The sequence below is a fragment of the Mus caroli genome, unplaced genomic scaffold (assembly GCF_978045245.1).
Source record: "Mus caroli unplaced genomic scaffold, Mus_caroli_1 scaffold_4, whole genome shotgun sequence".
Taxonomy (NCBI): Eukaryota; Metazoa; Chordata; class Mammalia; order Rodentia; family Muridae; genus Mus; species Mus caroli.
In genome coordinates, this window is record NW_028227259.1 from 35,434,510 (window position 1) to 35,452,394 (window position 17,885).

The 17,885-nt window shown below is 43.6% G+C and overlaps 1 protein-coding gene across 9 annotated transcripts in view; it reads left to right on the forward strand.

Annotated features, from left to right (window-relative positions):
* The window catches only part of Depdc5 (DEP domain containing 5, GATOR1 subcomplex subunit), a 128,140-nt gene that overhangs the window by 99,466 nt on the left and 10,789 nt on the right, over positions 1-17,885 (forward strand). For all 9 annotated transcript variants that reach the window (XM_085836596.1, XM_085836597.1, XM_085836600.1 and 6 more), the window contains 5 exons: positions 3,509-3,586; positions 4,519-4,651; positions 11,283-11,391; positions 12,772-12,999; positions 16,996-17,165. In XM_085836596.1, the coding sequence (XP_085692722.1) occupies positions 3,509-3,586; positions 4,519-4,651; positions 11,283-11,391; positions 12,772-12,999; positions 16,996-17,165 (718 nt within the window). The remainder of the gene's footprint in view (positions 1-3,508; positions 3,587-4,518; positions 4,652-11,282; positions 11,392-12,771; positions 13,000-16,995; positions 17,166-17,885) is intronic.

Sequence of the window (17,885 nt, forward strand, 5' to 3'; positions counted from 1 at the left end):
CCAAAGGCATAGCAGTTGGGAGTTCAAAGCTTCTCGCCATGTTCTGTCTGCTACAAGGTCATCTGTGAGACCCTGAAGGAATCAGTCCTCACACCCAAGTGGTGGGAGGAGGATCTGGATCTTTGTTCTCTCAGAGATGTAGAAAGTATGAGGCATCTCGTCAGCTCTGTTCCTGATGCTGTGCACAAGTGCAAGTCGGTAAGGAGCTGCACTAGCAGTGAGTCAGGCACACACTGCACACATGAGGCTTTCCCTGTTCCTCAGAATCCAGAGAAGGTGCTACCTATGCCTCATTTGCTTAGTAAGCGACCATGCTTCTTCTGTTTTTCTTTTTAAGCAGAGTTTCTGGCTATCCTGGAACTCACTCTGTAGATCAGGCTGGCCTCAGACTCACAAAGATCCACCTGCCTTTGCCTCCTGAGTGTTACTGGGATTGAAGGTGTATGCCACAATGTCCCAGTTGATGGGATGGCCCAGTGTGTAAAGATGCTTTGCCTTGCAAGCCCACTGCCTTAAATGTGACCCTGGAACCTAAACCTATGCAAAGGGAGAATTAAATAACCAACTCCACAAAATTGTCAGGTTTTATTATTATTATTATTAGTATTATTATTATTATTATATATAAGTACACTATAGCTATCTTCAGACACTCCAGAAGAGGGCGTCAGATCTCGTTGTGGATGGTTGTGAGCCACCATGTGGTTGCTGGGATTTGAACTCAGGGCCTTCAGAAGAGTAGTCGGTGCTCTTACTCACTGAGCCATCTCACCAGCCCCCAGAGTTGTCAGTTTTGAGAACGTTTTTTCTTTCTTTCTTTCTTGGCTGTGTTTGCTTTATAGCAGTTGTACTTAGTTTGTTCTTACTGTTACTGTCCTGACTAAGCAGGTCTTGGCTATATGATCTGAGAAACTTGACTCTTACACATCTCTCCCTGAGGAGAGCCGCTGCTCTTGGATACTCACAAGCTGGTCCCTGTTGGCAGTCACTGCATTTCCTTACATCACAAACTGTGCACTGACTTTGCCTCTCTGCATCCACCACTGCACCACTTCGTTTTGGCTAGTAGAGGGCATGTTTGTTCAGGCCTGTATTAGTCAGGGTTCTCTAGAGTCACAGAATTTATGGATAGTCTCTATACAGTAAAAGAATTTATTGATTACTTACAGTCGGCAGCCCAATTCCCAACAATGGTTCAGTCGCAGCTGTGAATGGAAGTTCAAGGATCTAGCAGTTACTCAGTCTCACACGGCAAGCAGGCGAAGGAGCAAGAGCTAGACTCCCTTCTTCCAATGTCCTTATATTGTCTCCAGCAGAAGGTGTAGCCCAGATTAAAGGTGTGTTCCACCACACCTTTAATCCCAGATGAAAGGTGTAGCCCAGATTAAATCTCCTTAAATTCGGAGATTTAATCTTCTGGAATCCATAGCCACTATGGCTCAAGATCTCCATACCAAGATCCAGATAAGGATCTCCAAGCCTCCAGATAAGGGTCACTGGTGAGCCTTCTAATTCTGGATTGTAGTTCATTCTAAATATAGTCAAGTTGACAACCAGGAATAGCCACTACAAGGCCCAAGTCCTCACCATACCCAGCTATGGAGGAGATTGGAGGGGCTGCAGAGTGTGCACGAGGAGAGTACGGCCTTGTGCTGCCTCACTGCTCAGGAGGGCAGAGAAGCAGGATTTTTCTGTCTTTGGAAGAAAGGAACTTCAGGAGACTGGAGGTGTGTCCTAGTTAGGGTTTCATTGCTGTGAAGACACCATGACCACAGCAACTCTGATAAAGGAAAACATTTAATTGGGACTGGCTTACAGTTCAGAATTTAGTCTATTATCATCATGGCCAGAGCATGACAGCACAGAGGTGAACATGATGCTGGAGAAGGAGCTAAGAGTTCTATATCCAGATCCACAGGCCAGCAGGAAGAAACAGTGAGCCATTAGGCCTTGCTTGAGCTTCTAAGACCTCAAAGCCTACCACCAGTGACTTCCTCCACTCACTCCCTCCAGCAAGGCCACACCTACTAAAGCAAGGCCACTCCTAATAGTTCCAGTCTTATAAGCCTATGGGACCTTTTTTTTTTTTTTTTTTTTCCAAACCACAAGGTAAGAAGACCAGAAATGATGTGGTAGGCAAGAGCAGGACCCATGACTGAAAATTACACAGTGTACGTTCCATTTCATGTCAGGACTTGGCAGCAACGGGTACAGCTGCATTGGGAAAGGCTGGGTTGTCTGCCTTTGAAGGTGGCCGTGACTAGACTACACACTTGAACTCAAACTCAGGATGAGAAGGAAGTTTTCTTCAAAGGGTTTTGAAGGCCTTTTCTAACCCTGAAATTCTGGTTTTAAGTTTTTGTTGTAGTGCTGGGGATTAATCTATAGCTTGAAATTGTAAAATATTGCATCGAGTCCTGAAATGCCCCACAACCCCCCTTTGCAAATAGGTACTCAGAAGATTGGAATAGGAGAAAGGGAAAAGTCTGAGGGATTTCCAACAGCTGCTGAGTATTAATATATCTCTCCCTCTCTCTCTTCCTCTCTTTCTCCCTCCTTCCCTCCCTCCGTCCCTCCCTCCCTCTCCCCCTCTCTCTTTTGTTTCAGATTGCCTCACCCCCATCTCTGTAATAGGTTTTTCCAAGTAGCCTAAATTGATGTCAAATTCATGATCCTCCCAACTCAGCCTCCTGAGTGCTGGGATTACAGGCATGTGCCACCACAGCAGCTTTAAGCATGTTAAATCACTGTCACACCTAGGCAGCACTTGGCAGCAAGTAGTAGGGAGATCAGGACTTTGGAATGTGCCTTACTTGAATGCAGATCTGGATTCTGAAGCTTCCCGCCTCTTGGACCTATCAGCTCCCTTAGCTGGTTTGACTTGCTTTAGCGTTGGCTAGCATTTTAGGCAGCACACATGTTAGTCTTGTACCTTGGTTTACATGTTAGCCCCACAACACCATGAAAGGCATGAATAGCACTGACCCCTTTTCAAATAAAAACAAATAAAATAAAGATTAGGGTGATCCAGGGTCCTGCAGTGCTTAGTGATAATTTCAAGACTCTGTCCTGTAAGCACTCACCTAAAATTATCACACAGCAGTCTTTGATTGCTCAAGGTTATGTAACATGTGAGAGGCCATCAAGTAAAACCAGAGCAGCCTAAGATTTCTAGGAAGCATACTTGTTAATGGAGCTAGAGATGTGTCTCAGTGCATAAGCTGCCGTGCTCTTCAAAGGACACGAGCCCCTAGTTCACAGCTGCCTGTAACTTCAGCTGCAGTGAATCCAAAGCCTTCCTCTGACTTCCATACGCAAGCCCACGACTAACAGAATAAAAGTGAAAGAGCAAAGTGATTAAAGAGGGGAGTGCTTTGTAAGGGTGCTTGCTGGGCTTAGGTTACTTTGCCTTTTTTAACTGTGTAAGGACATGGGTTCAGTCCTCAGCACTGACACTGAAGCCCATGCATGGCATGTGTGTCATACGCTGTTCTGCTCTGTGTTACAGCTCTCAGCAGCATGTAGCAAGCTCTCTAACGTCGTCTTCTACGCTGGTGGAGATTCTGGAAGCCATGAAGCATCCCTCGTAAGTGACAGGGCACATTTAGAAAGCAAGGGCAGAGGGAAGACTTGCTGTGGTGGTGTGGGCGGGTAGAGTCATACCTTACTCTACTGCTTACCAGTGGTGAGATGCGGGCACACCACCTGACCTCCCAGAGCCTCTGCACCTCATTTATAAAAGGAGAGGGGTTTTTGTTTGTTTGTTTTTCATATTTTAGACAGGGTTTATTTGTGTGGTCCTGGCTGTCCTAGAGCTCACACTGTAGACCAGGCTGGCATCAAACTCACAGAGATCTGCCTGCCTCTGCCCACCAAGTGCTGGGATTAAAGGTATGCTCCACCACCACCCAGTTACAATGAACTTTTAAAGATTACATTTTACTTATTTATTTGTTGGTAGCTAGAGGGCCTGCACATATGTGGGTGCTGGTATGCTTGTTACGATATGGCAGTCAAAAGACAACCTATAGGATTTGATCCTCTCCCTCCAGATGTGCCTATCAGAAAGTGAACTTAAGTTGTCAGGTTTGGTGACAGGCACCTTCATGTACTGAGCATCTTGAGGTTTTTTTTTTTTGGTTTTTCGAGACAGGGTTTCTCTGTATAGCTCTGGCTGTCCTGGAACTCACTTTGTAGACCAGGGTGGCCTCGAACTCAGAAATCCGCTGCCTCTGCCTCCTGAGTGCTGGGATTAAAGGCGTGCGCCACCACGCCCGGCTGCATCTTGAGTTTTTACACACATGATTAATGCAATAATTAAATTATCATGAGAAGTACCTAATGTAATACTGACAGGAAAAGTTTTGTCTAAACATCCCCTCCCTTCTCAGTTCTTCTGAGGGGTTTCTCTTAGTCTAGGAGTTATATATGAACCCTCCCTTGGAGCCCTTACTTCCCACCTTTCCTCTTTCCTCTGGCCACTGGGCCTATATTCCCTGCTCACTGATTGGAATCCAGGACAGGAGTCCAGCTGCTGTCTGAACAGAAGGGCCTTTCACCGTGCTGCTTCATCAGTGCTGAGGTCGTACACTGGTTGATGAACAACGTGGAAGGGGTCCAGACGCAGGCGATGGGCATAGACATCATGCAGGTGAGACCACAAGGCGGGGTTTGTCTGCTCAGGTCCTTGTGATCACGGTCTGTCACGGAACGAGTCACCCATTGCGGTAACGAGATTTGCAAGCTGAGATGAGGATCTGTTTTTACCAGACGTGATGCGTATCTGGAGTTGATGAGATGATGGGTCTGCCTTTGAATACACTTTGAAAACCTCAGGGTTAGAGGTGGTAGCACAAGTCCCCAGCAGCGCTGAGAAAGTGGATGCAGGAGGATCATAAGTTCATAAGTTAGAAGCCATCCCGTTCTACACAGTGAGACCTTGTCTTAGAAATACATAAACAAGTGTGTGTGTGTGTGTGTGTGTGTGTGTGCATGCATGCACGTGCTTTGGCTTTAAAGTTTGCCAGAATTTATTGTCTGAACTGAAATATTCTGGACAAAGTCTTGTTCTTGTCTCTCAGATAAATATCTGTGAAAGACTTTTCAGGGAATGGTCCCCAGCCCCAAGCCCAGTTTTACCCTGATTAATGCCTGTATATCCAAATCCCAAGGCTGAATTCCAGGCTGTCCATCAGAGGCATAGTCACATAGTAGTACAAAGGCACCAGACTGAGCAGTGTCTTGTGCCCGACAGGGCCTCATCGTAGTGCTCATTTCCATATCCCCAAGACTTGCATGTTGCTTGGTGCATAGTAGGCACTGAGGAGATTAATATTGCCGGGTTCAGCTTACTGTTGAGTGAACAAAGCAAAAGAGTGCGTAAGGTCAGGTTGGCTGAGCTGGTTCACACTGTCTTGTCCATACTGCGCTCTGCAGGGTAGCTGTTGAACAGCTATCTTTTCATCACTGCATGGTAAATTTAATAACTAATTTGAATAAGAATACCCTTGTTTCGCTCTTTGAAGGTTTTTTTTAACTTAGTAATTTTATTCATTTATTTTTTCATCTTTTTGATATATCTGTTAAAAACTATTCTGTAACAATCCTCTTGGTTTTATTGGAATATGTTGAGACATCCCCCTTTCATCCCAATTCTGTTAATTTGGGTTTTGCTCTCTTTCTTTTTGCTAAACTGACTAAGGGTTTGTCAGTCTTGTTTCTCTTTCAGAGAATTACCTTTCTGTTTGATTGTCTCTGCGTGTTTCTTGGGGCTCCTTCAAGGGTTTCTGCACTAGCCTTTATTGATTCTTAGCATCCACCTTTCATTCAGCTCTGCCTTGCTTTCCTAGCACCTGAGCTCTCTTGTGAGAGCTTTCTGGTTGTTTCATGTGAGCAATCTCAGCTGTGAGCTTCCCTCTTAGGGCTCCCCACGCTTCATCCCAAAGCTTCTCAGGAGTTGTGCTTTCGTTTGCACTGAATTCTGGGACCTTTTCAACTCACGCTGATTTCTTTTTTTATGAGGTATTTTCTTCATTTACATTTCCAGTGCTATCCCAAAAATCCCCCATACCCTCTCCTCCCCCACTCCCCTACCCACCCACTCCCACTTCTTGGCCCTGGCGTTCCCCTATACTGAGGCATATAAAGTTTGCACGACCAATGGGCCTCTCTTTCCACTGATGGCCGACTAGGCCATCTTCTGATACATATGCCACTAGAGACACGAGCTCCGGGGGGTACTGGTTAGTTCATATTGTTGTTCCACCTATAGGGTTGCAGATCCCTTTAGCTCCTTGGGTACTTTCTCTAGCTTCTCCATTGGGAGCCCTGTGATACATCCAATAGCTGACTGTGAGCATCCACTTCTGTGTTTGCTAGGCCCCGGCATTGTCTCACAAGAGACAGCTATATTTGGGTCCTTTCAGCAAAATCTTGCTAGTGTATGCAATAGTGTCAGCGTTTGGAGGCTGACTATGGGATGGATCCCGGGATATGGCAGTCTCTAAATGGTCCATCCTTTCATCACAGCTACGAACTTTGTCTCTGTAACTCCTTCCATGGGTGTTTTGTTCCCAATTCTAAGAAGGGGCAAAGTGTCCACACTTTGGTCTTCGTTCTTCTTGAGTTTCATGAGTTGCACAAATTGTATCTTATATCTTGGGTATTCTAAGTTTCTGGGCTAATACCCACTTATCAGTGAGTACATATCATGTGAGTTCTTTTGTGATTGGGTTACCTCACTCAGGATAATGCCCTCCAGGTCCGTCCATTTGCTTAGGAATTTCATAAATTCATTCTTTTTAATAGCTGAGTAGTACTCCATTGTGTAAATGTACCACATTTTTTGTATCCATTCCTCTGTTGAGGGGCATCTGGGTTCTTTCCAGCTTCTGGCTATTATAAATAAGGCTGCTACGAACATAGTGGAGCATGGGTCCTTCTTACCGGTTGGGACATCTTCTGGATATATGCCCAGGAGAGGTATTGCAGGATCCTCCGGTAGTACTATGTCCAATTTTCTGAGGAACCACCAAACTGATTTCCAAAGTGGTTGTACAAGCTTGCAATCCCACCAACAATGGAGGAGTGTTCCTCTTTCTCCACATCCTCGCCAGCATCTGCTGTCACCTGAATTTTTGATCTTAGCCATTTTGTCTTTGAAGGTTTTGGCATGCTACTTTGCATAGCTTTTCCCTAATAAATTCCCATCTTCTTGAGATTATTGCTTCCTTATTGATAAAATGGCATGCTGTTATAACTATGTAAGGGAAATGAGCTGGAGGTGCACATAGCAATGTAGATAAATGTCAGAAGTGTGATATCAGCAAAAACAAGGTGATAAAAGAATCCAAGTATCATACCTCTATTTAAATTTAAAATACTATAAAACTTCATTCTCATGTCAATACATATCTACATAAAACCTCTAAAAATATATACTTGAAACATTTACTCAGACATACATGTACACGCAACATAAAATAAATAAATCTTAGGGCTAAAGGGAGATGGCTCATTGGTCAAGAGTGCTTATTGCTTATCCAGAGGACCGGAGTTTGGTTCCCATATCAGGTGGCTTGCAACCACCTGTAAATCTAGCTCCAGAGGACCCAATGCATAAACTATAAATATATCTTTAAAACACATAAAACAAAACAAAATTTTTAATTTAAAGAGCATGCTTGAGCTGGGCAGTGGTGGCGCACGCCTTTAGTCCCAGCACTTGGGAGGCAGAGGCAGGCAGATTTCTGAGTTCGAGGTCTGCCTGGTCTACAGAGTGAGTTCCAGGACAGCCAGGGCTACACAGAGAAACCCTGTCTCGAAAAACCAAAAATAAATAAATAAATAACCATGCTTGAGAATATTATTTGTATTAGTTACTTTTCTATGGCTATGAACAAGGCAACATAATAAAAGAAAGTGATAAATTGGGCTTATAGTTCCAGGTTAAAGTCCATGATTGCTGAGTGAAGGTCTGGTGCCAGAAATAGCTGAGAGCTCCTCGTAAACAAAGCAGGAGGCAGAGTGCACACTGGTGATGAGTCTTTTGAAACCTCTAACCCTTCCCCTAGTGACACACTGTCCTCCACAAAGCCACACCTCCTAATCCTTCCCAAACAGTTCTACCAATGGGGGTGGGGCCGTGGGCAAGTATTCAAACCTGTGAGCCCGTGGGGCCGTTCTCATTCAGACCACCACTTTAGTAATTGTTTAGTTCTGGGAGAAGAAAGAAAGGGACTGAAAAGAATCCATTGTTTTGTGTCCTTTTATATATATATATAAATGTTTTGTGTATGTGTGCGTAGTAATCTGCATGTCAGATTAGATTAGTGTAATTAAATTCCCTCAAACTGGAGTTAAGGGTGCTGCTGAGCCACCATGTGGGTTCTGAGAACTTAGCTGGGGTTCTCTGGAAGACCAGCAAGTGCTCTTAACCACTGAACCAACTCTCTAGCCCTATGTTGTATATATATTTTTTAATTTTTTTATGTGCTTGAGTATTTTGCTTGCATATGTGTTTATGTACCACATGCAAGCCTGGTGCCAGAGAAGGCCAGAGATGACGTCTGATCCTCTGGAACTGGGCAGTTGTTAGTTACCATGTGGCTAGTAAAAATCAAACCCTAGTCCACTGGAAGAGAAGTCTGCTTTTAACCACTGAGACAGCTCTCCAGCCCCCATTTTGTTCTGCTCTGTTCTGTTTTGAGACAGTCTTTCTCTAGCCCTGGCTGTCCTGGAACTCACTGTGTACACCACACTGTCCTAGAACTCATAGAGAACTACCTGCATCTATCTCCTTAGTTAAAGGCATTCTGTGCTGGAGTTAAAGGCATCCATCAACATGCCAGATGATTTTTTTTTTTTTAATAATATGAGTAGACATTAATGTCATAGTGTTTCCTTATCTCACTTATTACCTAAACTTTCAGTTAACCATGGTAAACTGACTCAAAGATATTACTGGAGCATTTCAGAAATAATGTTTTTTTAAAAAGATTTATTTATTTACTATACATAAGTACACTGTAGCTGTCTTCAGACACACCAGAAGAGGGCATCAGATCTCATCACAGATGGTTGTGAGCCACCATGTGGTTGCTGGGATTTGAACTCAGGACCTCTGGAAGAGCAGTCAGTGCTTTTAACCACTGAGCCATCTCTCCAGCCCCCAGAAATAATGTTTTAAATCATGTTTATTATAACATATGTGGTATATAGTATAGCTCCATTTTATTATGAATTATTAGTATCTTACTATGCCTAATTTATAAATTAAAAACAGTTCAGTCATTCTTTGATATCTGAGGAATGATTCCACATTTACCATCAGTATCAAAATCTACAAACACACAAGTTCCTTATATTTACAATAGGCCGTTTAGACCCACCCATATATTATACACCAGGTCTAGGTTATTTAAAACCAAATAAAGGTGAATGTATTGCTTAAGGCATGGCAATTGAAGAATCACCTGTGTGTGGTCAGTGCAAATGACTTTTTTTTCTTACACATTTCTTTTTAAAATTTTTCATTCGCATATCTCCATCCACACTGCTGCTCCCCTCTTGCCCACTTAACTCTCCTGTCAGTCACCTTTGTTCCCCTAGGACACTTCCTACTTTCATGTCATACATACATGCATGATTTTACATACTATATAAGATGTCGGAACCTTGACCCGGACAGTGGTGGCGCACGCCTTTAGTCCCAGCACTTGGGAGGCAGAGGCAGGCGTCTCGGCCAGCCTGGTCTACAGAGTGAGTTCCAGGACAGCCAGGGCTACACAGAGAAACCCTGTCTCAAAAAAAAAAAAAAAAAAAAAAAAAAAAAAAACCCACAAGGGAAAAAAAAAAAGATGTCAGAACCTCAGTCAAGAGAAAATACAAAGTGTTTCTTTTGTGGTTGGTTTAATTGTTATTATCTCCAGTTGAATCAATATAAGTTGATTTTTATTATGGATTAAACAATTCCATGGTGTATATATACCAGATTTCTTTGCCTGCAGGATGTCTCTACTCCCTGTTCCTTTCCTGTGCAAAGGCTTTTTAGATTAGCTTGTAGTCTGATGTATCTTGGTTGTCAGTTGTTACCATTATTTCCTGAGCCTTATTCAAGAAGTCCTCACCTATGCCTAGATCAGATTCAGAGTTCCAAGTCTTGCATTAAGGGTCTTGATTCATTGGGAGTTGATTTTTGTACAAGGTGAGAGATAGGAATCTAGTCTCATTCATATACATTGGTGGTACAAGTTTCCCAGTACTGTTTGGTGAAGATTGTCTTCGGAGAGTATTTTTAGCTGTCTTTGCAAAAAGTCAGGTGGTTGTGGCTCGTTCACCGTATTTCACTGATCTGTGTGTTTTGTGTGTGTGGCAGTGAGGTGCTCTAGTATAACCTGAGGTCCCTCCAGCATCATTCTGTTTGCTCAAGATTACATTGACTGGGGCCGGGCGTGGTGGCGCACGCCTTTAATCCCAGCACTCGGGAGGCAGAGGCAGGCGGATTTCTGAGCGAGGCCAGCCTGGTCTACAGAGTGAGTTCCAGGACAGCCAGGACTACACAGAGAAACCCTGTCTCGAAAAACCAAAAAAAAAAAGAAAAAAAAAAAAAAAAAAGATTACATTGACTGTCTATGCATCCATATGAACTTTAAGATTTTTTCCTACTTCTGTGAAGAATGACATTGGAACTTAATTGCATTGACTCTGTGGATTGGTTTTGGTTAGATAGGTACTTTTCATATTAATACTTCTAATCCTTGAACACAGGATTAAAATCCATAAAATAATTTGGTGACATCTTTTCTTTCTGTTTTGTGGAATAGTTTAAGAAGCACTGGTAAGAAAAAAGAACTAACCAGGAGCACTGGTATTCATTCTTTAAAGTTCTGTTAGATCGGCATTGAACCAAGATGACCTTGAAACCCTCATCCTCCTGCCTCCACCTCCCCAGTGAGATTAAGGGGTGTGCACCACAACTAGTTTTCCTTTGGGGATCTTGGGAGACACTCCCTAAATAGGAATATACTGTCTAGCAGAATGTTAGATTTATTGAAGTTAGATGGTTATCTACTTGGATGGTTTCGGGATGTTCGAAATGTTTGATGAAATTCATACATTTTATAACTTAGAATAGATTCAGCTTCACATAGCACAGTGTCTGATGGGGACTTCAGGTGAACTCAGTTCTCCAGTCACTCAACTACCTTGACTGCTATGTACAAGCATGGGCTGCCTCTGAGATGTCAGCTGCAGGAATTTCAAGTTTTTATTGTCTCTCCTAGAAAATGCTGGAAGAGCAGCTCATAACGCATGCATCTGGTGAAGCATGGCGGACCTTCATCTATGGCTTCTATTTCTACAAGATAGTAATGGACAAAGAACCGGAAAGAGGTCAGAGCCAAAGTACATACAGTTGCCACAGCGGCGAGTGCTTTTTCTTTCTTTAACATCACAGTGCATGTTGAGCTCTGTATGTGGCTTAGTATTTTGAGTTGACACTCTGTTAACTTCTTTCAGCATTTGTTTGTATTTTAAGCATAAGTGTAAAACAATGCTGGTTTTTCAAAAATATTTATTTAGCTATTTTTACAAATGAGAGAGAGGGAGGGAGGGAGGGAGAGGGTGAGAGAGAGAGAGAGAGAGAGAGAGAGAGAGAGAGAGAGAGAGAGAGAGTGTGTGTGTGAGTTTACCCCATGTATTTGCAGGTACCAGCAGAGGCCAAAAGATGATGTTCAATCCCCGGGGGCTAGAGCTGCAGGCAGTTAGCTATGAGTCACTGTGTAGATGCTAGGAATTGAGCATGGGTCTTCTGCAAGAACAACCAATGCTTTTAACCACTGAGCCATCTCTCTGGCCCCTTCCCTCATATTCTTTAAATCATCCTCAAATTATTTATAATAACTAATAACTACTGCTATATTATATTGCATTGTTCAGGAAACAAGAAAAGTTTACTCGAATCCAGTGTAAATACTCTCCTCCCCCCCCCCCCAGTACTTTCCATGTATGTGATTGACTCTGTGGATGTACAGCTCAGGAGTCCAGCGGGCTGAATGTGTGCATTCGCCTCGTTATTTGGTTCTGTGCACATGGGGCAAACACTCTGCTTCTTATCAGTATTGTAGTCCCGCCCCTTTTTAGTGAAGAAAAGGAATTCTCCAATGGGGAACAATTCCTAGCATGAGTATATCTAGCTTGCATAACTCTGGCAGCACCAAGGACTCAGACCAGCCTGCGTAGTATTTGAATTTCAAATGCATGGGGACTGGCTGGAAGTGACTACTTCTTCCATCTGGTAAGTCACTTTTCACCTCTGGGTCCACACCTGATATGGTATAGCCAGTGCCATTGATTGCACTCTTGGTGTCTATTTTTGTCTTCTAATATGAAAAGAAAAGAAAAGAAAAACCTACAACAGCTTATGCCCTGAAATTATTATGAGACTGATAAGATTTTTAATTGAATTAAAGCTTACATAACATAAAATTAGCCTACATAACAAAAGCCACTAACAGTACTGAACAACCACTACTTCTTCCTTGTTAGCTGTCATTGCCCAACCCCTCTGTTTCCAGTCACTCTCTGTGTAAGCACTAGTAGCTTTTTGTTTTCTAAATATGTCATGTGTGTAGAGTCATGTAATGTAGGCTTTTATACCTGGTTCCTTTCACTTAGTACAATGTTTGCAAGGTCTGTCTGTATTGTAGCATGCATCAGTCAGAAAGTAAGCATTGTAATAAGGGACCCTTTACTTCCCCTGCGTTTCCCCAGTGGCTATGCAACAGCCCTCTGCCCCCTGGCACACAGCAGGAGCGGATGACTTTGCCAGCTTCCAACGCAAGTGGTTTGAGGTGGCCTTTGTGGCAGAAGAGCTTGTGCACTCTGAGATTCCTGCCTTCCTCCTGCCCTGGCTACCTAGCCGGCCAGCCTCTTATGCAAGCAGACACAGCTCCTTTAGCCGAAGTTTTGGAGGACGGAGCCAGGCGGCTGCGCTGTTAGGTGAGTTGTCTTTGGAGTCTGGGAATAGCAGGTAGCTGGGGAAGAGTGATTGCTAGCCCTCTAGCATGTACAGGCCCTGCTTAGAACCACAAGAAAATTGTGTGTGTGTTTGTTTGTGAGAGGGTCTCACTGTGTGATCCTGGCTGACCTACAATAAAGATCCACTTTCTTTTACTGGATTTAAAGCAGAGGTTCTCAACCTGTGGTTCATGGCCCCTTTAGAAGTCAAATGACGAGCCGGGCGTTGGTGGTGCACGCCTTTAATCCCAGCACTCGGGAGGCAGAGGCAGGCGGATTTCTGAGTTCGAGGCCAGCCTGGTCTACAGAGTGAGTTTCAGGACAGCCAGGGCTACACAGAGAAACCCTGTCTCGAAAAACCAAAAAAAAAAAAAAAAAAAAAAAAAAAAAGAAGTCAAATGACTCTTTCAGAGTGGTTGCCTAAGACCACTGGAAAACACAAATATTTACAAAATTAGTTATGAAGTAGCAACAAAAATGATTTATGATTGGGGGTCACCCAACATAAGGAACTAACTGTATTAAAGGGCCATAGCATTAGGAAGGTTGAGAACCGTTGGTTAAAAGCATGTTCCATCTTGCAAACAAGAAAAAAATAATGTTTCTAAGTACAGCTGGCTGTGGTGAGTTCATCTTTTCATCCTAGCACTTGGGAGGGAGAGGCAAGAACATCTCTGAGTTCAAGGACAGCCAGGAATACATAGGTCTCAAAACACCAAAAAAAAGGGGGTGTGGGGGGCGGGCCTGGAGAGATGGCTCAGTGGTTAAAGAGCACCAACTGCTTTTCTAGAGGTTCTGAGTTCAAATCCCTGCAACCACATGGTGGCTCACAGCCATCTGTAATGGGATCTGATACCCTCTTCTGGTGTGTCTAAAGACAGCTACAGTGTACTCATATACATAAAATAAATAAAATCTTAAAAAAATAAAGTAAAATTTCTTTCTGGCCAGATGAAGTTAGTAGTACATATCCATAATCCTAGCCCTTGAGAGGCAGAAGCAGAGCAGGGATTATGAATTCGAGGCCAGCCCAGGCTGCACAGTGAGGCCCTGACTCAAAAACCTCACCAATTAATTTATTTGATAAATAAATAATGCATAACTTCAGCAGGGAAAAAAACCTAACATGATTTACAGAAGAGAAAGACCAGAGTTCCACTATTACCTATGGTTTGATTGGGGTTTTGTTTGTTTTATTGTTTGGGGATGGCTTTTTGTTTACTTGCTTGTTCCTTTTTTAAAACTTCTGATGCTCGTTTGAGGTAGCAGCAGAAAGTTGATGTTGATGCATGTACCCTTGGCTTGGCCTGTGGTGGCTCCCACTTCCCCATTCTTATTTAAGTCACTGGGCTGGGATGCTACAGAGGCATCCGAGTCTGGGGAAACAGCACCACGTGCCTTCTGCCAGAGCATGGCCTTCTAGTTTCCTATGACAGTCTGTTAGATCTTGAAGTCAGGAGAGACTGTTGCATTCTTTCCAGACTTTTTCCAAAGCATTCCTGGTGAATGAATGTAGGTGGAGCTAACTAGTTTCTTTTTTAAAAATTCCCTTATAGCTGTTGAGACCTGCTCTATTGTGAGGCAGCTCTGGTTGTGAGGGCTGAGCTTCAGTGTTCTTTCTCCTCTAGTGATACTGACCTGCTCTCTAGGTCATTAGTAAGCCCTAGCATGCTAAGTTTGTGTCTCCTCAGATCTTGTGCATATTGATTAGAGTTCCCATGAGGTTGCAGCTTTGTCCATACTGAAAGCCTTCTAGAAGCATCTGCATTTGTCAGATCTTACCCTGGAAGTACAAAGCCAGTGCTAGAGCAATCATTACTTGGCTGCCTAGTACATTTCCTTGGGTGGCCCCCAGACTCACCTATTCTGCACTTAACAGACCTGATCATAGAAGAGAGCTGTTGGAAGTCACTGCTGGTGTTTATCCCTTGCCTTTGGTTTTGTGACAGGCTTTCTGACTCTGGAGGAGTATACTCACAGTGTGCTAGCCCAGAGAACACAGCTTTCTGTGGTGTGGAGTGTTGAGTAAATTGCTCCTGAGAGTGTCATAAAGTAGGAACATGAAGCCCAGACAGAATCTAGCTTTAATTCATTTTAGTATCAGAGTGAACAAGTAGGTACCAAATGTGCCTCAAGTGCTCAAAAAGCCACAGATAGACCTCACTTTGAGCATTAGTGAGGCTCATGTCATAAACTAGAAGGAAAGCATAATGGGACAGAGAAAAGAGGAGACACAGAGTGCCAGAGGAGACGGCAAGTGAGGGAGCTTTAGAAACCTTTCTGAGCTGTGTGTTTCTTGACTGGGCTGCCATATCAGTTTGCAGACAAGGAATTAAACCAGGAGACATGAAGTTCAGCTTTCAGAGACATGTGCCTGTGGCTAGAATTGCAGAAGCTTGACTCTTCCAGCTCTAAATCAAGAGCTGTGCCCATTCTGCATGCTCCAGGACTGGGAGAATGTCGGTTTTCTGGAGCATCACTCACAACCGGAGCTAATGCGCTGCCTTCCAGTAGCAGCACATTAAACTTCCTGATACAGGAGCCACTCACAGCTTCCACCTGCAGAACCCAGACCCAAGCTGGCTCTCAGATAAAGAAAAACCACGAGGAGTAGCGATAGGAGAGCAGATCCTGATTTATAGAAAACTTCAGTATGCTGGCTGTGGTTATCGCCCATGTAGGGCAAAGCCCCTATGAGGTTTCATTTTCTGAGGAAATACTGTAGGACCTAATACCTTCCTGGGCTAGAACCAGAAAGTAATGCTTCCTCCGCACTAGTCTGGGCTGTTTTTCCTTTTATCTGTTTGTGGGTCACTGAATTCTGAAGCTCTTGTGTACAGCCTGGTTGAGTTTCTGAGTTTGTGATAATGGTTAAGATAACATCCTTCTCTCATAAAAGAAAGGAATGGATTGGCCCAGGAGTCAAACTGTGGCATAATCAGCTAAGCCTAGCTTATGATTTGCTTTGTAACTGGCCCTCCTATTTTTATATTTACAAGTATTTGTGTGTTTGTGCATACATAGAGGCCACAAGATAGCAATGGTGTCCTGTATCACAGTGTGCCTTCTCAGTCCTTTGAGGCAGGGTCTCTTCCTGGAGCTTGTATTTTCTCAGCTAGGCTGGAAGCCAACAGGCTCCAGTGATCCTCCTATCTCTGCCTCCTTTAGAGCAGTGGTTACAAGTGCGGGGACACCTGGCTTCTATGTGGGCACTAGGGCCTGAACTGAGCTTCATTGATTGTGCAATAGGCACTCTTAAGTGATAAGCTATTTCTCTAGCCCCCAGATTTTGTTTTTTGAGACAGGGTCTGACTATATTACAACAGTGTCCTCTAACTTATATTCCTCCTCCCCAAGCCTCTGAATGCTAGTATTACAGAGTTAAGCTACCATGTGTGACTATAATCACTAATTTTCTTAGATAGAATTTTAGCTCTCCAGCACAGTTGAGCAAAGAATTCCCATAGATCCCCTGCCTCCTCACACTCAGTCTCCTTCATTGTCAACCCCCATCAGATGACATTTGTCCTGATCCACGAACCTACACGGATTCACTTTCATCACCCCAAACCCATGATTAGGGGTTTACTCTTGGTATTGTGCGTTCTGTGGGTTTGTATAAATTTACAGTGCTGTGTTTTCTGCCATAGCAACATGAGTCACTAAGATTTCATCTGTTCTTATAAAGTTATATTGGAACATAGCTGAAGTCATTCTCTCATGCAGTGTCTATGGGGCTTTTGTCCTACAGTAGCATAGCTGCTCACAGACAACTCAGAATGCCTGAAGTATTTATTATCTAACAGCAAGCAGAACAAGTGTTTTCTAGATCTCTGGGCTGTTGACTAGTGATTTCCAGAGATAGAAGCCTCTGTTGGGCACTTGTGCAATTTCATACTTATAGTGACTCTTGTTCACTCTTCTCTGTTACCCCACTCCTGTACTTCTCTGTGTGTGTCCCGCTGTGTGCTGACACAGCTGCCACTGTCCCAGAGCAGAGGACTGTGACCCTGGATGTTGATGTGAACAACCGAACGGACCGGCTGGAATGGTGCAGCTGTTACTACCATGGAAACTTCTCTCTCAATGCGGCCTTTGAGATCAAGCTACACTGGATGGCAGTGACTGCCACAGTACTGTTTGAGATGGTGAGATCCCCACCTTACTTTCAGGCAAGGGGGTAGGGTACTTTGTAGAGGTTCCTTCACTTAACCTATTGACCTGTAGGGATAGCCTTAAAACACTAAACACAGGTAAGTTCAGAGTATTGACTAGTGTTTCTTCTTCATCTTGGCAGTACTTACACTCAGCCAGATAACTATCTATTGTGAGTGACTGCGTGCCCATTGTAGGTTGTTGAACAGCATCTGGCCTCTACCTATTAAATGCCGGTAACAAACCCCTGGCTGTGCTAACCAAAACTTGGAATCACCAGTCCAGAGGGAAAAGCAAACCTCCCCCTCCCCCTTGTGTCCTGGGACTTCCATCTAAAAGCAGCCATCATGGTCACCATGTTGACTAAAGGAGAGTCTGTGTATCTACAAAACAGGAATGGGAGACCGGCCATGGTGGCTCACACCTAAAAAAAAAAAAAAAAAAAAAAACTCAGCAAAAGAATCCCCGCAAGTTCAAGGCCACTTAGCTACATAGTGAGTTCCAGATTGGCCTGGAATGCGGAGTGAGAAAGCACTTATGCTGGCATGCTGGATACATATTGCTGGATACATTTTGTTTTCTACTGTATATCTTCCATACCAACACAAGTCAATCTGCCTTGTTTTTTATTTGTTGAATTTAATTTTTTGGGTTTTTTGCCTCATTGTTTTTAATGGCTACAGAATATTCTAGTATTTATTTATTCCAGTTTA